Source organism: Varroa destructor, unplaced genomic scaffold, assembly GCF_002443255.2.
Source record: "Varroa destructor unplaced genomic scaffold, Vdes_3.0 BEIS01000001.1, whole genome shotgun sequence".
Taxonomy (NCBI): Eukaryota; Metazoa; Arthropoda; class Arachnida; order Mesostigmata; family Varroidae; genus Varroa; species Varroa destructor.
The window spans coordinates 67,819,878-67,842,045 of record NW_019211454.1 but is presented as its reverse complement, the minus strand read 5'-3'; the positions used below and the strand labels follow the sequence as shown (position 1 = coordinate 67,842,045).

Sequence of the window (22,168 nt, the reverse complement as noted above, 5' to 3'; positions counted from 1 at the left end):
GAAATGTTGTATCCACGGCTGCTTAAGGCATGTACGAAAATAACTAGTCATTGAGTTGATTTACAATCAGCTGTTAGATCTATCACTATCTACTTTAGTGAGCATGTGTATTTTTTTGAAGTACGCTTCATGGCGTACAAAAAAATTGCCAAAAATTACTGCGTTGAAAACTAGTCGGTGCTTGAACTTTCTACTGAGTAATGATAATATTTGGAATCTAATAGGCGTTTGCTTCTTGCTGCTTCCACAATACAGCCATCTTATCCTTCAAATACAGTCATCTGTCTAGTTATTATTTCCCTAGTACACATCTGAGAAACGCATGAAGCTGAAAACCTTAAACAGGAATTTCTGATCATGTCTTCCGTGATCCGAATTCGCGAGGTTATATACCAAAGGCGCCCTGCATTTACTTAGAGATTACCACTTCGAGCTAATATTACCCCTGAGGTGAAGCAACACCTACTATAAAAACGGTCCAAACTCCACAAAATGCCGCATGGACATGATAAGGCTTCACAACAGCCATTGCTTTGTTGTTCTCTTTTCTTTTGTAAATCTCGCTCTCGCCCGGCCTCTCTGTATAAATTAGTTCTTCTTTGTGAGCACAACTACCGCAAACGCTTGGCTAAGCGATGTTGAGCACGTACCCGTCATTCCAAGTTCCGCGCCGTCCTTGTTTTCAACGCCATCTAGCGACACACCCTCGAATACAGATTAGCCATGGTTTAGATATTTTTTTATATTTTACTAAGCGTACATTTTGACACCCAGCGCGAGGCTGATGTCACGCCCATACTGGGTGTGAAGTATGATCTAGCATAGATCACTAGGTGGTGGTCGAAATAGTTCCGTTTGCCATAATGTTACTGCATTCACCCCAACGGATTTGTTCTCATGGACGTTGATGTAACTGGTTTTCCTCGTTTTTCGCTGTTGAAGTAAGAGCTCATACTGAGGCGCTACAGGTTCGCTTGTCTGAAGGGCGTCACCGTGTACCGATGTTAAAGCTCATTTGAATTTACGGACTGTTACATCCTCTCAACAGCTCAAGCACTCTCGCCCTTAGCGGTGTTCGACAAGATCCATGTCCACAGACCCATGCGCCGTATAGAAACTTCAGCCGTTCTTTTCCATGTATCGCTGTACAAATGTGACACAGACTAGTAGTAACTACATATTTCAGATTGACAGTCGGTAACGTCCAGGCTGCATGGCCTGTACGTAGATTAAGACTGTTTCCTCCAATTATTGTAACGTTTTAGAGTTTGCGTAACACTGTGAACGTAATATCGCCCATCCGTATAACTGTCCGTGTGGTGTACTACAATGAATACCGCAATCATCTGGCTAACCATACTGTGCCTATGTGTTATTCACGTAAAGACCTATGGAATACTTAAGGAACCCCCGGCGCGTGGATCGCTATGGCGATTCGGTTATGACGCCCCCGTCAACGTGGAAGATGATCGTAACGACTGCGGAGGAACCGATGTAAGCCTGTGTTTTTGCGAATACATCTTTATTTGGACCATTTAGATTCAATATGCATCAATTCAACGACAATCAAGTGAAGACTGAGTCGGCTATACTTCGTTGACATCGATACGCGGAGCAGAGCTTGGATTTGGATAAGCGCAACTTCGAAATGTTGTTTGTACTTCAGTGAAATACATCGGATAAAAGTGACCTTTTTTTTTTTATTACAGCAGGACACTGCACTCCATTGTCTATTCTGGTATTACGTCAAGCTTGCCTCTATGTTTCGAGTTTTATGTCCGGTATCGCCGTTAGTCATAATTCCATAAAACGGCCGATTGGCTGGCTCCTCAAATAAATGTCACACTTGCCTAATATCATATTATAATCTGCAAATCTTCATTTCTGCAGTTGATATAAAGCTTGACTTGTTTCATAGTCTATCTTTGACCAGCTCACTGATTTTGTCCACTACAGGCAAACGTAGCTTCGGCGCAATGCTTGAGAATAGCACCACAAGTTCAATTCGAAATGTCTATTGTTAATATAGGCAAACAATAAAAATCTAATTATATACAAGGGGTATACAAAACTGCATTGGGGCTTCTAGCTGATGTAAATTGAGATGAGTTTATGTCCTAAATAACTAACATTAGTAGGCATCTGGTTGAAAACAGAGGACATATATAGTAAGACGGGCATACGCAGTTACCGATTTCTATTACCCAATTAAAATAGTAAGAGGCGCGTATTCCGATACTTGCTTTTGACGCGTCCATTAAGTGCGTCGAGATCTGGATGAAACTACGCAACCTTATGGAAAATAATTTTCTTTGTTCTGACCACTTTTATGGCCGGCAGGATCTGAACCGAATTCCGAAATACTCTATGTTATATTTTCCAATATTGGTTCCTTTTCTCTTTTATTTTTAAGCCTATTAGCTGCAAAGTACAGAAAAAAAATGTAGGAAAACTCACTTTAATATAAAGCCATTAAATGAAGCGGACTTTTTCATACATTCCATAAGGTTGATATCGAAAAAACAACAAAATAGCCCTATAATTTTTTTGAGCTTTTCTTAACAAAATGATGGTTAACGATGTCTCAGCTCGAGTGCAATTTTATTGTGCAAAGCATATACTGTTCATAATGGTAACGTCACACCACAATCGCGGTCTACGTAGAAGTCCTAAACTGAGAACTAAATAAAGCATTATTTAAAACGCATTCAAAAAATAAACGTAAGACTTATATACACACAGATGTAACTATGTTCGTTAAATAGGAAAAATGAAAATTATTACCTTAGTAATTTTCATAGGCTATAGATAGACAGTTTGGAACTTTCCATATAGATTTATTATTAGATCTATTTAAAAATATTCCTATGGAATAGGAAAAAGACCATTGTTGTCCATAATTTTGTATTAGAAACGGTGTGAGTGGTTTCTAAACGTGTAAAACGTTCCTGTTATGTATTTCAGCGTCTTTGGCACGTCAACAGTGGGAACTGCGGTATGTGCGGGGATGCCTACGATTTGCCGGTTCCACGACCTCATGAAGTTGGGGGACTCTACGGACAAGGTAAGTGTACGAAGAACTGCAAAAGCCAAAAATGCAGTAAATAACTTATTATAACTAACCAGTGGTAAGCCTCGGTGGAAAATTGTCCACTCGATACGATTGTACGCTAAGTATTGTGATTGCCATTTTGACGAACTGTTATACCCCAACTTTTAGCGCTGGCCCCACTATATGGTCTGAGCATTACTATAGCCCATATCTCGCACTCTACTTTTTAGTCTAGTTACGTAACTGATTAATCAACACTATCGTGCGCCATCTTTTTTCCGTGCAGGCTTAATAACGCGTAGATATTTGCCTGGTGAATATATAGACGTCGAAGTGAACTTCACACGGAATATGGGTGGATATTTTCAATTCTCAATATGCAAAGTTGAAGATTTCGCTAGCGGCACAGCAGCAACAGTGACGAGCAATGGGACTGCGGTGAGAAGACGCCGGGGCAACAAACCGATTAAATGTAAAAACAGGTATTTAAACTTATTTCGATGAAACATTTTAAAACAACCGGTAAAGTCTACTAGGCCAATTAAGAATTCCAAACGTACCTTCTATGAAATCAATAATAATTGAACTTAACAGAATACGAAATTTTCCCCTATCGAAGCTTAGCTGTTTCTACAATTATAGAAAGTACAAGTCGTGCGCAACAACCCGGTTTGATGTGCTCGCTTACATCACAGGCCAGGTTTTACTGACTGATTTTAACCTGTTATATCGTGTTCTTATTAAACTATGCAACATAAACGATGCAGATTGGAAATTGATTCGACGTTAGGCCATATCTGTATATAAAGCGGGGTTATTATTATCATGAAAAACTTAATTTTATGGTGGTTTATTAATGACATGCACACACGTATGCTTTATGCTACAGTACTTTCTTGGAGAAATATCTTCATTTGATGAATGGTCCAATAGGAAGATGACGCAATATGCGCTGGAGCTTTTGCGAGCGAAATCTGCGATGATGCTGGGATTAAGTTTAACGATTTTGCTTACAGACGCGCCCTGGATATTCAGGAAACAGACGAGCCCCTATTTACTATTGACTCTTCACAAAGTCATTTTTATCTTCGTGTCAAGTTGCCGAAAAAATACCAGTGCCAATGGTGTATACTGATTTGGGAGTATTGGACAGGTATATTATCTAATTTAAATATAAACAAGAGTTTACTTTTTATATCCTGCGCAGATTTACCAGAAGACCCTATCTTCGGGTTGCTTAGACAACTGAGCTAACCTACACTATTATAGAGAGTATCACGTTAGTTATTTGGGAAGTGCTGTGGAAGAAATGCATTCGGATCATTCTTCTTACTTGTGTGAGTAGTGACGTTCTGGTTCCTGCATCTGTTATTTCAGCATCGCCGTGTGGCTTTGACCAAGACTGTGACCCTCCACAAGGACAGTTGAAAGCTTGTGCGGACGTCAGCATCCTTGCCGACTTTATGGATGCGAAATATCCGATTGCGCAAACTACGTCTACTTCTACAACGACGAAGCCTAATAACGCATGGAGATCGAGATCTCCGTCACTTCATGATGATTCAAGTAGCAGCAAGCTCATTACGATGTTTCATAAGGACTTCGAAAGCTTTAGGAACTACATCGAGTACGTTGGTTAGGTAGTTTGAGCCCTCGTTTTTCTCTATAACTATAAATCAAATAGAACGTTTTTCTCTAGAGAGAGAGAGAGAGAGAGAGAAAAAAGTTCCTATTTTGTTTATAGTTGCTTGATAGTAAACGTAATCATAATAACTACAGTTCCAGACAAATGAACTCGTTAGGACAACGGTATAATGTGTTTTTCAGTAAAAGTAGATATACTATTAAAACTCACATCGAATTTGACTGTTCTTGCCTCTCAGTGTACACTTGCCACAACCCGGACATTAATTAAGCGATGTATATTGCAAAATAAAAGATCAACGTTGTGCTTTGCCGTCAATATTTATCTGGGTAAACAGATGTATTTCTGTAACACCCCACTGGTCGCCGTGAATATCAATGAAGGGTTACGGCATTCGAATTTAGACAGGGGCTGTCTCATTAAACAAAGGCAAGCGCATTATATCTCTTTTTACTTTTGATTAAAACAGAGAATCATAACAATGAGCTTTACGTCCCGTACTGCTCTTCGTAAACACTTCATCTTCATTCGTAGCTCGGACAACACTAATTTTATTCAGACATGAATCGAACGAATATGGCTGCCTACAAACTACATAGTTTCCTGAACAATCGTACTCATTTACGAAAACCGTTTTAAGTTTTCAAGTCCCGTATTAATACGCGACTTTCAAAAGGAACCCATAAGTTAGTCCCGCTGTTAAATGCATCACATTTCTGGAAGTGCGTATAGGCTCAGGGAATCCTACTCCTTATGACTTAAGCAACCTTAATCTGCGCTTGGGATTCTAATAGACTATCGAATTGCTGGCACTGACTTGCTCAATAACAAAAATATGATTCCTAAATAAAATTAGGTCCTTATTATTTTGTTTGAACTAGACAACACTTGTTGATTTAACAACGTTTATAGATTTTCCCTACCCATCGTATGTTCAGAACTAGCAACTAACATATCCGCTGAGCTTTTTTCTATGAGGCAATGATTTCTGGCAGTATGTACGATGTTTGTTTTGCCCAACAGGAATCTCCTACCCCCCGAGTTATGACAATTGGCTGTGCCAGGGGCGGCCGTCCTTGGGGTTACGCTGGCACTTACGACTGTGTTCGTCTATCTACGCCGGCGCTTCAGCCGTTCTCGGCGAGCGCCTAAAGCACACTGGACCCCAATTCCCCCGACAGAAATCCGAACCAGCCAGATTTGAGATTTTCTGGCACGACCACAGGTTCGATCAGAATGAGCTAAACAACTCGAGTAGACTGCGATCCTATTAGATAGCACTATGATTATTTGAAGTAATCAAAAACGTAACAACGCCAACTGATGTCAATGACAGCGAACTGGAGTAGCTATTGCAGGCGAAAAACGTTTAGGTGAAAGCTCACTTACTATTCAAATCATTATGCGATTTAATTAACGCTTTTATAGTAATTGTACAAAATGAACGGAAAACTATAAAAGTTCTGTTAAAAACGGGGCATATACCTTACGGGTACGCGACACGAGGCACTGTTCTGAGTGGAATTCAAGTTAGATAAGATTTAGAACAAATATATTTATTTATTTAGCAAAAGCCAACGTCTTTTGTTAATCAGTCTAAGCGCTCTCGTAAGCAAGCAGTGATGATGGTGACGATTGTAACGGTCCTCTTGGATATTTTTTGGTCGTATTCAATCTCTGAGTAAGCCGAATTAACACATGAATGGCAGCTAACGATCCGATACAGTAATTAATAGAAAAAAAATATCAATAAAATGTATCATTACGGCTATGATAATAAATTAACATGAAAACATTGTTCTTATATTGATAATATGGGCAGCTTGAACTTCATTACTTAATTATCTCTTAGGTGTCTGCTTCATATTATCGAAATAAATGGCTACCGCAGTAGCCACAGACACATCGTTTTTTATATTTTTGGATTAAGTATCTATTTTGAAATATATTAAAAGCCATTATACTAAAGCCTAGCCTATCTAAAAATGACAAAATTTTCAGCAGTTGGCCTGTATGAAGAAACGTTGAAAAGGGTGCTTTTTATTGAAGGTGTCGTTCAAAGCTTTGGTATCGCTGTTTCGTCAAAAAATTTTCTCAGTTTTATGGGCGAATTACCCCTTTCAGCGTTAATTTTTAAAGTATCGATATTCACTGCTGATCAACAGATTTGCTTTCAGGGAATTGTTACGGTTAAGACAACCAGTATTTTATTATTTATACATTATTTTGTTATGTTGATTTCAGATTTGCGATAATATTGTATTTCTCCAACCCTAATTCAGTAACAAAAGAAAAAAATTCATTATTTAATAGCAGACCGATACTAACTTTCGGACTATGTTTCATTACGAATTTCCACTTTGGACCACGTCAACAATTTATCTCACATAAGTCAGTGCATATTTTCCCCAGAAAGGTTATCGCAGATAAAAATAGCTCTGAGCAAAAGACTAATTAGTAGACAAGAATAACTCTCCAATGAGGAAATGGGTTAAGATAAGAAAACCGTCAACCGTACCTTACTGGCTTGAAAATTCAGAAATTAGAAGATGTTACCCTCTGACAAGCACTTAAAGGACAGACCTTGGCAGACCTAATGATCCTATTTTTCTTGTGGTGGCTTCGAAATGATTACGGCTGAGCTATCTTTTTTACATATACCTGTAAGCCGGTGTTAATCTGTAAGCCATAGCCTTCCGTCCAGGTCCGGAACAAATATGAAAATGCTCATGAACAGAATAAAACCAAAGCTGAATACGTTTTCCTGCTTGTAACAAATGAAAAGGACAATGCACCAGCTATCGAAAAAACGGCCATCTAAGCAGCAACCCTACCAAGGTCTAATAAATAGCTTTTTTTTCCAATTTTTTTCAATTCGATATGTTCCTACACGTATCATCTCTTCCGGATGCATGAAGTGCTACAGGATAATCATAGCTGGGCCCGAATTGTTGATAAAGTCTTTGATAAATAAGCCTGAAGTCAGGAAACAACCCGCAGCGAAGGATTACGAACCATGTATTGATTGGCTTTTCGATACTTTGTCATTTTCAAGGTAACTTCCGTTGATGTCATCTCTCGTAGCTAGTTTTAGTAGCATAAGGGAACTCTTCTACTAAAATCATATAATATCACAACCTTAGTATATAGAAGGGGTAGTATATGTGACTGTTAATAGTCCTGTTTTATGTCTTAATAACCTGTGTAATATATAACAATTTTTGCATTTTCTAGTTTATTGAGAGGTAGCATTCGATGATTACATTATTCGGAAAACCTTCATATAGCGTCATTTATTTATTAATCCGCTGGAGTTCTCCTTTGAACTCAAAAGTCCTCGTAAACAAATGTGTAGTCCTGGAGCCCTCGTACAAATAAAAGAGCATCGAATTGTGTGCCTGGCAGCGTGTTAATGACATTTATACAAGGCCTATTGCGACAAATGTACGAGCGGTGCATACGCCTAATACGTCGTTAGCAGACGATTGACATAATAATATACAATACTTAGTAGAGTATATACAACAACAAATGGAATCTTTATGAAGCCATCAACACTGTGAGACATTCTAAACAAGTGAATTTGTGTGAAACGTTAGCTTAAATATAACACTGCTGCATACATTTCTGCAGTGATAGCTATCTCCTAGCAAACGTATTTACGGGCTGTTCTCGAACGACTCTGGTGACAGTAGTTATTTTTTACAAGTCGATCCTCCAGGAACTTGCTGCGGCAGCGATGGTTCGGAGAATATGCATAGGTTTTCTGCCCAGAAAATACCGCCCTACCCGTGAACGTTTATAGATTATTACTGAATTAGGGGTTCGTGTATACGAAAAGCAGCGACGGGGCTGTTTGCTTGCGGTCTTGTCTCTGCGCGATCAGCTATTGTCGCTGCTTATCGCGCTCATTGGTCTGAGTGGCACTCACGTACACGTGCCAATGTGTAAAGATGTCCTTCTTTGACAATAGAAGAGGATATGACCCATGTCTATAGTGGCTTCTAGTGCTCATGGTGCGCCTTTCCATCCAAACAATCAACCTGTGAAACCGTGCTCGCTCATTAAAGCAATGGCAAATTCATTTACTTATAAATACACACGACATGCCTACAAGGTAACCACTAAGAACGTTTGTACAGTCTGATTTCTGAAATCATAAGCAGCTGAATTGCGATACAGTGAAGGTAGCTCGTTCCATTTCCGATAACTGTTTGGGTACTTGCTAGTATAGCCCTTACTTTTGCCAGAGACCTCGTTAATCAGTATTGTCAGATAGGATTAATTTTTTCTCACCTTCGGAGCTTAGTCTAGCACTATTTACAATAGATCTATTCGGAAATGGTGTGGTTTGGATGAGCTGGAGGTCTCGTGTGTTATTATCGTATGTCTCGCACTAGTCGTTGACACGGGTCTATTTTACTGAATCATGCAGGGCCTTATACCTGTTCCTAACTTCAATTTGAGCCGAATCAATTGCCTAATAATCTTAATGTACAATCATCCAATATATTGGCATCCGGAGACAACGCCCGATTTGGAATCGGTAAAGAAAGTTATAAAAATTTTGACTCATTTGTTATTCACAGAAAATACCATTTCACGTCGATATCGACACTGAAGTTTTTTTTTCTATAGATAGTAGTATCTTTAATGTGTACGTTCGAGCTTTAGGCAAATTAAAGTGTAATTTTAAGTATATGAAAGGAAAAGTGAGGCGGATATCGTTCAGACATCGGTGTTATTTTATTGTCGTCGGGAATTTAAAACAGTAGCATTTAAACACAAATTACTTACAAATATAGTTCATGAAGAAGTTGGCTGCAGCCTTCACGTCTGTCTGATTCTTTTTCAGTTTGTCCAACGCCTTGAATTAAATTTCGCATTAATGATCAAATCTGGTATTGTCGGATATCTAGACATAGGAACTCCGGACCTGTTTACAATTCGATAGTGTACTTTTTGCATTGGTCTAGAGAACTTGTTCTAACCGCTTACGAGTACCAAATTTGCAGCCACAGGACGTATTATCGATAGAAACAAGTGTTACTTTTGCTCCGTTGCGTGGCCAGAATAGAATGTGAGACAAAGTTCGCTAAGGAAACGGATCCCCGCACATCCTCTTTCCCTTGTAACACGACCGGTTCTCGTTTCCGAAGGAGACGAGAGCAAATGACGATGCCATCGAGGTGTTTGCCAAAGAAGCGTTGAATGGCGATATGTGTTTCGTCTGTGTCGTTACTCTACTAGCAGGGCCTTCCCACGAACTATAGTCAGCAGTCTACACACACAAGTTTCCTGGCCACTTGACCAATGTGGCATAAAAGATATGCAGACGATAAGCCATAATGTGAAACGCCAATAGACGCCTTATAGTTACCTATATGTGGTGGACGTGTTAGGACGTTTTGCCAGAACACCCAGACGAAGGCCCACTTGTTTTCTGTATCGTTCAGAACGCTCGTTTTTGTGCAGCTCTTCTAACTTCATCCCAGACACTTGTTTAAATCTTGATCAGTTCTTGGCTGCAAACGAACGAAAGCGGTGGTATAACTATTCGGTGAGTGCGAAGTGTTTTCAGTATACAAAGGCGAATGCTGTAACTACTTGTATTCAGTGTTCCGATGAAAAGTCATTGTAACTTGTTTTTTCAATTTTTTCAGTAAATCTTCTCCTGTCACATTGATCGAACTAAATGCTATTTGGCACTTCCCAGATTCGAATCAAATAAAATTTGGTTACGAGAATAGAAACAACTATTATTAACACAGGCAGGTAGCTCCAATTACGACATCTACTGTATGTACTACGCAGAGATTCTACACGAACGAGAATTCTTTTTGAGCGTCGATGGCAGCCAGGACGAGACTAGAAGAGTGAAACTTTACGATAGCACAATAAACATTAGTTCAGACGTCATCCCGTTATAGACTTTCGGATGTAGAATATCTTCTACCGCGCAACGATAGCAAAAAACCCGTGTGTCCTGATTTAGCTGGATACTTTTCTGTAATTGGCTTAATTGTTCCGATCATTAGAACACGCATCCAATTGTTTCTGTGCTGATACCAAAATGTTGGTATCGCTCTGCATTATGATATTGGTGAGCACGTCTGACGCGCTCGACGTCAACTATAATGGAACCTGTCTCGGGGATCTTCGAGTAGAATACGACTTTATTATCGGTAAGTCATGTCCTACTTGGGTACACTATTAGAAAAGCGTAAATTCTCCTATTGCACTGAATGTCGTTTGCGTCGAGCTAGAATAAAGGTACTTCCCGAATGGGAGCAAATCAATCAATAAATACGTTTCTCTGAATTACTTATTGCTACACACATATTGCAACATGTGTTCCTATCGTATGAATTAATAGGAATTCGTTTCGTATGAATTTCAATTAGCAGATTAACTCTACAATTAAATGCCCTTATTAGGTCCGTTACATTTACATCTAGTACTGCTGTTGGGCATGGTTTAAGATCGTGGGCTTCCGGCACAACGTATTTCTACGCCCGGTCGAGAACCTAAGAGCTAAGAGAACAAACCATTACGACAGCACATAAACGTCTCTTTGGGATACGTTTATTATCATATTTTTACTAATGGAGCGTATCAACTGGTCCGCATTCAATTGACCCACGTACCATTTATGAGCCATACGGTACCATACAAACTATGTGCACGAGAGGTTGCACGCTTATTTGATAAACGGGGCTTTTAAACAGAAATAATTCAAGCTAGCAATAGTTGAAACACTAGCGCACCTGCTAGTTACAGGTACATAAAATATCCTAACTCAATATCACTAAGTTTTCAGCTGGTACACTATAGCACAGTCCAAGAACTTTTGTATGGCAAAACCATAAATTGGTAAGCGTAGCGATAATGCAAGTTCAAAAAAAAAATCCGTATCGATAGTAAAACATAGGGCAATAAGTTTTGGCTTTAAAATATTACGGTTTACCCTAAACAAGTACGCCGAATTCTATTTGGGGTATCTAACTGCTTGATTATGATATAATGCTCGTGGTTTTAAAAATAGTCATAAAATATAGCCGTATTTACTCTAGCAGACGCCTGACCTGTTCAATAATAATTTGAATAAGAAATTATGAGTGAACGCCCATAAGGCAGTTTTAATAACGGGTCTGTTGATATACCCCAGTTGGAGGAGGTTCGGCGGGATGTCGCGTAGCAGAACATCTTAGTTCGAAGGAGTCTTTCAAGATTTTGTTGATCGAAGCGGGCGGCGTTCCTCCAGAGTTCAGTAAGATTCCCCTACTTACTGCATTGGCACTCGATAATCCAAAGTTTGATTGGCAGTATAAAACTGTACCCCAGAAGACTTCAATGCTCTCTGCAGTTGACAGGGTGAGTCCTTTAACAGTCAAGTTTTACAGCAAGCAACATAATTTACCGTCCTCCTCTTAAGATCGATGTGAAAAGTGTTTAACTAAATTGGGTTAAATTGAACCTGGGATAATACTCAGAGTCTGTTCTGAGTTTTAGGTGCGTACGATAGCGTCTGGTCGCGTATTGGGTGGCGGATCGTCTATAAACCTAATGGCGTACCAACGGGGCGACAGGGATGATTACAATACCTGGGAGAGCGTATATGGCGCCAAAGGCTGGAACTTTGATGAGGTTTCAAAGTTATTTAAAGAAGCAGAAAATTCTGACGATCCTTTTCTAAGTGGTAAGTTCCTTTCTGTTTAAGGATTTTCTGCGTCGCGGTCACAGTTAGATTGTCGGATTGTCACAGGAACTTACTAAAACAGTTTTTGTTTTTAACTGAAACCGTTCGAATGAACGGAGTTTTTTAGCCAACCTATTTTTTCAGTCTTCTGATACATCTGTATACGCATATATACATAGCTATATACATAGTTGATAGCTGAACTGTATGTGCAGTTATTATGTATGAACGTTGCTGCGTTGTCTGGACGCTCATTTGAATATATTGCAGATGACTTCCATGGACGATTGGGTCCTCTCGGAGTGACAACCCATAGGGAATCACATCCCATTAAGGAAGCTATCTTCAAAGCGTGCGAGGAAGAGTTTGGACTTCAATATAGCGATCAAAATGATGGAAATCACTGGGGCTATTTCGATATGATGGTCCATCAAATTTTGAAATCGTCCATCTGATAAAGTATATGTAAATCATAACACAAAAGAATAAGCTAAGATTCTGGAGAGTCTTTAACTAATCGTTTTTCTTGTCCACAGTCCTCAACGAAACACGGTCGAAGAGTATCTTCGTTTAATGCTTTCCTCGAACCGAACCTTCATCGAGAAAACCTTGATGTGCTGTTACATGCTCATGTTACTAAGGTAAAGCGGGATCGAGGTCGAAAAAACCAAAATCGTAACTTTACAATGAAACCTGTATTTCCTGAGTCAAGCATTCCGGTCGTAGAATAGGTCGACAAATTCGGCTTATTTTTGGACCCTGTTGCTCCCACTGGCTCCCCAAAAGGCTGCAGTCAACTCTTCCCATAAGAACAGGTGCTATTTTTAGACGGCGCCACACAGAGTCTTAACGCATCCCATGTTGAAAAAGCTTTCTCGAAACAGAGCCGCCAAATTATACGCAAGTCCTATTGAACCTATATAACTGATATTGAGTTGATCGATCCAGTTTGGGTTAACCCAAGCTATTGCTGCAAGCGAGATAACTGTTATTGCTTACATGCAAGTGGACCTGATTGGCAAATAACGAGGATTATATAAGTATACCTTAATATAATAATTAATCGAGGCAAACGAATTTGTCACTGTTTTAGTCAATCGCCTTTTCGACATAAGATAACAGCTGCCAAATTGTTAAAAAAAAAGTTTAAACGTATCGTTGATTGTTACGTTGCGCGCATCTCATTTCACATTATATTTATGCAGGTTCTCATAGAAAATGGTCATGCTGTGGGAGTCTTGCTTGTTCGTGATGGATTGCAAAGAATAGTGCGTGCTTCCCGCGAGGTCGTTCTTTCCGCAGGGGCATTAAGGACCCCTCAACTGCTACTGCTTTCGGGCATTGGCGATCGCGAACACCTTGAGCAACACCAGGTATGTTAGGACAGCACGATGTCTAGAACAATGTCGCAGACAAGCCAGAAAAGTCTGTGCCGTTCATCATTATTACGCCCACACAGTTTAATTAGACATTTGGTATTTTCATAAGTGTAAAATACTGAAACTAACCCTTAGTCACTTGTTAATCTTAGCTTAGCAAGATCTAGCCGACAAAATGCGAATATACTACGACGCTTGAATAAGTCAGAATTCGCAGGCGATGCATATTGTGTTGCAATAATTAGTATATACGGATACATAAAGGTAACGGCCCACATAATATTCTCGCTTACAAAAAAAAAAATACATTTTGTTGATATGGTTAATAAATCTGTCCATCAGATACCTGTAGTACATCACCTACCGGGAGTCGGCAAGAACTTTCAAGATCACTACGGCTTCACCGGGCTCCTTGCAGAGATCCCCGATGAAGGAATTCCTGATTTACACAGCGTTGAAGGCCTTCATCAGTGGCTTGTTAACCAGACTGGTATATGTTTTTCAGTGTTAAGTGACCTTAAGCGGACACTTGCGGTTGCAAAAACGCGCAATCCATAACGCCATTATTATTATTTGCTATAGCAAATAAGTGTTGTGAAAGATTTAACCTTACAAATAAACTACAAGAATAGTCCGTGCGTTTTAAGTAAGCTGCAAACCTATAAAAGTGCGTAGATTGTGATCTAGCCCTAGTGATGACAAGAAATGACCGTGCTCATTTGATTCCAAGTCCACCTTTGACATAATTTTAGTTCTATAAGAAATGAAAATTCTGGAAAGAAAGAACAATGCATTTCATAAAAATGCTATAATCTTATTACAGCTTGTAAACCATAGCATGCGTACAACGTAGGCATACCTTTTTCCTACCTTTAGTATTGGAATTAGTACAGATTATTTTTAGCTTTTTCGTTCAGGAAAGAGCTACATGTTCAGACTCAAACTTTGCAGGACCCTTTGCCTATCCATCCGGTCTTCAGATGGGCCTGATGTACGTTACAACCGGAGACAACGGGAAGCGAGCCGATGCCGAGATTATACCAATAGCAATAAAGAATTTCGTGTATGAAACCAATTTGCGTAAGGACGTAAGTACGCAATATGCAGTTTGCAAGTGATAGATATACTGTAACCAATCCAGCCTAGAGGGTAGCGTTGACCACTATTTGTCTAAGTTCGCGTCCGAGCACAGATGCGTTTCGTGCTGGGAGCCAGCCGGCTGATCACATGCCCAGCGGTGATACCGCATGTAAAACTCGAAACATAGAGAAAGGTGGGTCACATAACAAAGAATCATATTTCATATACCAGACATAAAAAATCGGGGAAGTAAGAAACGAGAGAAAAAAAAATAGAAATCAAGCGAGATGAATTCACGTAGTAAGGCGCTCCAGCTAAACCTCCTATGGCAATAAGTCCTTCGACAAATACCTAAACGTAGGTTCGTTCTGACATAACACAAGTAACTAAAATTGTCACGAAAACAGAAAAGCCAATCCAGCTTAGCCGAATGTTCTCATTCAGTTAACAAAGCATCTGGTAAGTGAATCTCTATTCAAATGCAATATTCAGTGCGACGGATACGTTTAAACGATTGAGACTAGCGGGTGCTCAGCTTTAAGTAGATCGGATAAGCAAAACATAACGCCTAAGATATTTCTGTAGGAAATGCGTTATATGTTGTAATATCCTCTGCATTATATGCATATAGGTGTTTATGGATTTTTACGGACCGTTACATGGTAAAAGTACTTTGTCCATGTTCGTACTTATCCAGCATCCTGATTCCCGTGGTGAAGTTCGCTTAGCAAGCTCTGACGCTACAGCGCAACCGTACATTGACCCTAAATATTATAGCCATCCTGCTGACCTTGAAAAAGCCGTTAAAGGTAATAATACTATTTGAGGCCATTACTAACAAGTACATAAATGACTTACTTTTAATCAGGTTAGTTGACCTATCAGTGTATAAACGTGTACTTATGAGATATGTACTGTATATGTACATTTACTATATATCTAATGTCATCAAATGATCACGAAATACTGCATATTATAGGTACCTATTTTTAATAGATTCATTCCGCTTTCGTTTCAGCTGGTCGGCAAGCACTGCAGCTCATGCGTTCAAATCGAATGCGTTCAGTTAATGTTACCCTTTACAAAAGGCCTTTTCCCTCCTGCGCGCATCTAGAGCTCTTCTCCGATGATTACCTGCGCTGTCTGGCAACTCATCATACCTTGAATGCGTTCCATCCGTGCGGAACTTGCAGGATTGGAAAAGACCCGCTAGCTGTTGTTGACGAGCGACTCCGGTTAGTTCGAACAATGGAATTAACTAAATTTATAGACTTACTACAAGATATTATAAATTCTATTATGGATGCCGCTTTCTCTTAATTGTAAGCAAGAAATCGAGGATTGCTTTAAGGGTTAGCTAATAAGAGCAAATATCTGAGCAAATTTTTTTCGCGTCCGGGTCCTAAACCATGCTGTTCCTTCTAATTTAGCATAAATTAATTTGGCATAAAATACGTTAGTTCAGTGTGTTTCGTATGGCGAACGTGTTCAAGATGTTTGACTTCAGAAGCACATATGTAATACGGAAACGAGTGTACACCTTCGGCACGTTGTTGGTGTTGTTTTACAGGGTGCACGGTGTACGCGGTATTAGAATAGCTGATAACTCAATAATGCCAGAGATAACCACCGGGCACTTGAACGCTCCGGCAATTATGATCGGCAGCAAGGCAGGCCAGCTTATTTTGGAGGACTACAGCGACATCGTTACTACAGAGCGACAGGAATTATAAAGCAAGCCACCAAAGGCTTTTCTGGAAAGATTTGTAAAGAAGAGACAAAAACTACGATTTAAAAGTTCTGACCAAGGCCATCGTGCGATAAATATCTACACGTAACCAACATGTTTTGCCCGAGTTTATGCTCATAGCCGATTATACCTAGATACTGACTACATAACAAAGTAGCCTTACTCGTGACTCAATTTGTATTGCATTAGAAATAAGTGGACTATTAAGTAGTAGCAATGATCGTTAAATGGTAATATTCAAGACTTTTAACCATAAAATACGTTTGAACACGTACTGAACACATTATAGATTATAGATAGATGCCGAGTGGTTAGTTTTGAATCCTGTTTTCAAAATTACACTTTTATCTGTGCTAGGGTGTATGAAAGCTCCGGTACTAAAAGAGAAATTGCTAGATTATATATATATGTTCTGCATAATGAATAAAAGGTGGCTAGCCGATGAACAATCCGTATGAGGATCATATCTATACGGAGAAAATATATGTATGAGGGGTTAATCGTAAATTTTCTGTGAGGAATATTGCTTTCAGTCGGCTGCAAGCCGCAAACGAATGCACAAATATACGTATTGTTAGTTACGTCAAGTGTCGTTTTTAATTTCGCTACTGTGAGCAAGAGACGAAACAGATTTGAGAATCGATGTGACCTTCCGACAGTCTTAACACCCAATTACCTCTGGTGTGGTAAATTTCTTATTAGATAATCTCTAAGCTACACCCGATGTTGTACCTCGAAATTCCTGAGGACAGATTGCAAACCTATCTCACAGTTTGTTTTTCCGCAATTCTGAACACGATTATGAAGGATTTTGATTCGTCCAGCTAGACTGTACAAGCTAGACACGTTCTCTCCAATTTGGCAATTCGCGCGCACCATTTCGAATCCCACCTGGAATTTTAAATGACCATTGCATATTTATAAAGTGCATTGAGGTTGGGCTACGCCTTTCTCGCTTTATTGGACCTGCCTGCGTCCAGAGTTGAGCAGGCCTACTAGGCTGTCTTGACGCTTGAGTGTCCTCCAGTCTCGTTACCGCTTCCCATAATTACTTTGGCCTCTCGAAGTACTGTCTAATTTAAAAAGTGCAGTGCTATTCACCAAGATCGATTTGCTTTGACTTCGGCGGTCTTCTACGATGGTTGGATGAGGTCTGCGCTTACCCCATTTCAGATCGGATTCTAGCGGTTGACACACACTGTAGACGCAACAAAGACCTTCACAACAGGCAATATTTTTTTCATTGCACTAAAAGAGCATCACATTAATGTTAGCCATTGTACCAATTGTAAAAGTTCGGTATTTTTGAAGAAACGTTTGCAGGAAAGTACGCAAAGTAAATATCACTCAAGGCCATTAAACAGTCGTTAAAATGAACAGTTCGAATTTGACGTCAGGTACTGGCGTTGTTTGGCCTAAATAATTAGTCACTATATGTATCCATTGTTTTTGTATTCTTCTCGAAACTTGCCGCTATCGCGAAGTCCTACTACAACCAGCTAGACATTGTTCTAGTAAGATTCACTTGAGCTGCGATTGACTAAGTGCTAGGAACTAGTACTAATTGCGTATTCGAGTCTCACCTGAATTTGTCAGTGTGCTCAATGCCTTAATATCTCAATTGTAATTCAGATCATAAAAGTTTTGTAAAGGAGATTTATCTAGCTCGTGAATACAAATAAGCTATATTAGTAGAAATCGCTAAAATAACTAGGACAAAGATCGACGTAAGGTTCAGAATCAGGCCTGTGATAAGCGCAAATTAGAGACAAACGAATAAATGAACGGTCGCTCACTTTGTCCTTATAGGCCCTGCATCCTCCACCGGAGTTATTTTCCTCATCTTCGTAAGGCGAAACAAACAAAACTGATAATGAAATACTGTAGATAGCTAACATGCACCATTGACTTTTAAAGTAACCGCGCATTGGTTTTGGTATTGTATGGTAGACTCAACACGAAAACTGTCGATTGCGAAGTTTCTATTTTAACTATATTCTTTGGGACACGCTGATCCCTTTCGTATGTTCGTCTCCAAAAGTGTTCTGACAGTAAGCGATGCGACAATATATATCGACAATCTCGCCCCGCTTTCATTGTCAATCGAACTATTGACTGGCATGTGGCAGGTCACAGGAGGTACTTGTTGTCACGAAATTACCATTGGTGTTTCCACTCGTACAGCAGTCAATGTAACTACTTAGAAGAGGTCTGACATGAGACATCAGCGCGGAGCGTCATTAATTCATGTTTGCGCATAGAAACCATGAAATTTACCATCTGGTAATGCCTAGCTGTCATGGAGCTCTGTCGGGAAGCGGCTCATCCAGTGACATTGCTGCGACGACAACTACTACGAACCTTCTGCGTCGCCACTCAAACATCTCTGAACGAAATCCCGAACAATTATCAACTGATGGCATGAGGACAGTACTGTCGTATTATTTATTATAGCCATCTAATTGCTTATTAGCATCGACTTGAATGCGGCAAACGCGATTGCAGTTACATGCCCACCAGTTATACGGGAAGATATCTCTAGATCTATGATATATGTTCGTAATTATTCGAGACTTAGGCAAAACAGCTGAAATCGTTTTAACTGTTGGTATTAGTAAGCAGACGACATTATAAAGATATCATGTTTTTAAATCACGTGCATAAACAGGAGACACAGAGGCCTGGATAATTACACACCTTAGCTAGATAACTAGACAGTAATGGAACACATTATAATGTTATTGATGTGAATTCGTGTTCAATAGGTTTCCATTCGAATTTTACCGATTTTAAGTTACATGCGTATTCTAAGTGCTTTCGGTGCTCTCGAAAATTTGATAAATACTTGGACTGAATTCATAACGTAAGTACAATATGACTTGGATCAGAGAGTTCTTCGTGCAAAGAAGCTGAAATTCATGGATCAGTTTTAGGCCAGAAGGCTAATGACCTAATCTTTTTCTAGTAAATTTAGAGGGTGGTATCAGGATCGAGTGAAATGCATATTCCCCAGCCTAATCTAATTCGGTCCAGGTGTTTTATGTTACTGACTGTTTTGTGTTGTCACGAGTACTTTACGAAGCTTAAGAAGCGTATAACAGACAGTAAAGACGCTCTCCGCTTTGACCGAGTGTCCAAGTTTGAGGGCCGATTCACTGGTAGTTGTTTCCTATAAACCAGATACTTGATCGACCCATTTATATAGCCCAGTTACATCGAGTTAGCCATGCTATTCAAAAAAAAAAGATCTGACAAATGAGGTCAGGACACCCTGCTCTATCGCAGCGCGAGGCCTCCGCGAGGGCGAGGATCCTCAAAGTTGCCCTTCTTGATTTTAAATGAAAGCTCTTGCTGCACCATTCGTATTTTCCAGACCCTGTGCCGACAGATATTCATCTTTTGAGACAATCATTTTCATGGTCTTGGATCAAGAACTTAAAATATGAAAACTCCAGCGAAACGAAACCCGCTACGTTTTGGCAAGACGTCATAGATAGTTTGGTGGAGAGATAGGAAAGATCGTGAACGATGATGGGAGATACATAAGGTAATGACCTAAAGGCGTGATTTTTTTTCTCCAGTTAAAAAGCGCGGAAACTTTGTTTAGAACCTTATATTTCGCCATTCATGGTTTTAAATTATTTACTAGGATAATTTTTTTTCGGTTGGTATTTTTTTACCGAGTAACAGCGAATCATACTACACATCATGCGCTCCATGGCTTGGCTCAACACACCTCGACCTCTTATTCACCAAACATGCAAGTGGAACTTGACGAATGTAACTTTAATACACACGCAAGCTTACATAATATATAAATAAATATTCGACATATCGATTGTATATATTATCCAGATAAATAATCTCAACAGCATTAATACACCATACTGGAAAATATCCTCGACTATAAACGCTTACTTAGAGATTCTGTTTCGTTAGCGACGGCACGAAGATTCGTACTTTACTCTTTCCATATGTCTCTGGCGCAGATGTACTAATAATTGGAGCTTAATAATTATTAAGGCAGGTGCACTTATTACACAGAACGATAACACTCCGGATATACGATATTTCTTCATTGGTAACTAAAAAACATGCTTATTAGTAATACTTTCGTAAGTAATACTGCGCAAATATGTCGAGCCTTTGTTGTTACTAGCGGGCTAAACTAAGTCTTTTGGACAGTTTTTCAACTTTTCAAGCACAAACATTAGTTTTCCTAGAAGTGTCCCTTATGTTATAATTTTTCTATCAGGATATACCAACCGGTCAAAATTAAGACCGTTGGAGCCATTTTCAATATTATTTCCGGGTTTATATATACCCTGATAGCCTGTATTTATATTTCGAATCTTCTACGATATGCTACAATATTCGAAGTAAGCAGCAGTAGGACTCCAAAATGCATTGGAACAAGATAGATACTTTCGATACTGTTGCTTCCAAGTTTACGATGCCCAGTGCCTCTCTTCATCACTGTGCACTATTTTTTGGCGCATTAAACTGAAGTGAAAAGATATTTAATGCCTATATCTGCGTATGCATGTCGGTTTGACGTTCTAGTGTGATATAAAAAGAAACCTTAAACTACTTAAACTTCAGTGTCAGTTTTGTTGGAGTCCTGAATGTGAACCATTCCGCTGATTCTCATACTCTGGAATACTGCTTCAGTTTCAACAACAAAATTGTTATTTATTCACCGCCAAGTGTTACGCGTTCCTGATTTCACATAAATACTATGAATCGCATTGCTACAAAACGTACCCTTCGTCGTCATTTCTAGCATGCCTTCTGCACCTTAATGATTTCTCTCGCTAAAGCCATACAGAAGTCATCCCTATAGTTGGCATTTCACGAGTTGTTTCACAGAAGAAGGTCTTAGTGCCACATGCAAAACAATCTCAAATGTAATAGTGACAACATTCAGACAAAAGGTGTCTTAGTATCAAGAGGCCTATGTCTGTCATGTACAGGAAGTATATAAACCAGACATGGTGGAGTAGAAAATGGAACTTTTTGTGCAATAAACGAAAGAGAAGTTCTACTTTTAGCCGTTTCTAGTAAAACAAAGGTCAGCAAATATTTCACAAAAGTGATCGATTCTATTTATCTACCCAAGTTTGTGGGAAAATGTTATTAAAAATAATAAGTGACGACGATTTTTTGACTAATAATTTGCTTTTCGGTCACACACATCAGCAATGTCCTATGTTTACAAGGCTGACATAAGCGGGAAACACCCAGCTAGTCAAAAACCTTCAGTCGGTATTTAAGTCGTGTATCGGGAAGATCCCGCACTGCCTAGCGCTGGGTAAATCACCTTGTAAATATTGAACGATCCTAGCCAAATGTATTGATTTAGAACTTACAATTTACGTACGTCGTCTTGAGATCGTAAGGAAACAAATGCTGTTGGATTTAAAATTTTTTTGTAGTCTTTAAGCAGAGCTATTATAAGGAGAAGGACCCTTTTTATGGCATATTTACTAGGCTATATGTGTGGCTCGCATCACACCATTTTCTTCCAGGAACCAAGGCAATGGAGCGTAGATCGGTGGCGTGA

The 22,168-nt window shown here is 39.4% G+C and overlaps 2 protein-coding genes and 1 long non-coding RNA gene across 5 annotated transcripts; 2 read left to right on the top strand and 1 right to left on the bottom strand.

Moving 5' to 3' along the window:
- The first annotated feature begins 765 nt into the window (after window positions 1–765).
- LOC111255527 (uncharacterized) lies at window positions 766–6,600 on the top strand. Its single transcript, XM_022817585.2, has 6 exons — window positions 766–1,494; window positions 2,965–3,064; window positions 3,339–3,534; window positions 4,069–4,205; window positions 4,430–4,679; window positions 5,721–6,600. The coding sequence occupies exons 1-6, from the start codon at window positions 1,330–1,332 to the stop codon at window positions 5,743–5,745; spliced, it is 873 nt and encodes a 290-aa protein (XP_022673320.1). The 5' UTR covers window positions 766–1,329; the 3' UTR covers window positions 5,746–6,600.
- Window positions 6,601–7,816: 1,216 nt separating this feature from the next.
- Window positions 7,817–18,981, bottom strand: LOC147759010 (uncharacterized). 2 transcript variants are annotated; one of them, XR_015319035.1, is made up of 3 exons: window positions 18,402–18,970; window positions 9,495–17,853; window positions 7,817–8,740 (listed from the first exon to the last, which is right to left on the bottom strand). It is a non-coding gene; the product is annotated as an uncharacterized LOC147759010 (long non-coding RNA). The 2 variants fall into 2 exon arrangements; XR_015319034.1 differs by lacking the exon at window positions 7,817–8,740 and having other exon boundaries at window positions 17,523–17,853; window positions 18,402–18,981.
- On the top strand, window positions 10,746–17,186 carry LOC111245118 (uncharacterized). 2 transcript variants are annotated; one of them, XM_022793036.2, is made up of 11 exons: window positions 10,746–10,882; window positions 11,866–12,071; window positions 12,210–12,396; window positions 12,667–12,821; window positions 12,933–13,037; window positions 13,602–13,769; window positions 14,118–14,265; window positions 14,727–14,863; window positions 15,553–15,664; window positions 15,874–16,090; window positions 16,426–17,186. In XM_022793036.2, exons 1-11 carry the CDS (start codon window positions 10,771–10,773, stop codon window positions 16,586–16,588), a joined length of 1,710 nt encoding a protein of 569 aa, XP_022648771.1. In that variant the 5' UTR covers window positions 10,746–10,770; the 3' UTR covers window positions 16,589–17,186. The 2 variants fall into 2 exon arrangements, with proteins under 2 accessions (XP_022648771.1, XP_022648744.1); XM_022793009.2 differs by having other exon boundaries at window positions 15,487–15,664.
- Window positions 18,982–22,168: the final 3,187 nt, after the last annotated feature.

Excerpts from the sequence above, each read along its gene's own strand:
- LOC111255527 (XM_022817585.2), top strand. The coding sequence starts at position 1,330 with ATGAATACCGCAATCATCTGGCTAACCATACTGTGCCTATGTGTTATT. Across the intron at positions 3,065-3,338 it reads TGGGGGACTCTACGGACAAG|GCTTAATAACGCGTAGATAT; the intron begins GTAAGTGTACGA and ends TTTTCCGTGCAG. Across the intron at positions 4,680-5,720 it reads AGCTTTAGGAACTACATCGA|GAATCTCCTACCCCCCGAGT; the intron begins GTACGTTGGTTA and ends TTTGCCCAACAG.
- LOC111245118 (XM_022793009.2), top strand. The coding sequence starts at position 10,771 with ATGTTGGTATCGCTCTGCATTATGATATTGGTGAGCACGTCTGACGCG. Across the intron at positions 12,397-12,666 it reads TGACGATCCTTTTCTAAGTG|ATGACTTCCATGGACGATTG; the intron begins GTAAGTTCCTTT and ends AATATATTGCAG. Across the intron at positions 16,091-16,425 it reads GTTGTTGACGAGCGACTCCG|GGTGCACGGTGTACGCGGTA; the intron begins GTTAGTTCGAAC and ends GTTGTTTTACAG.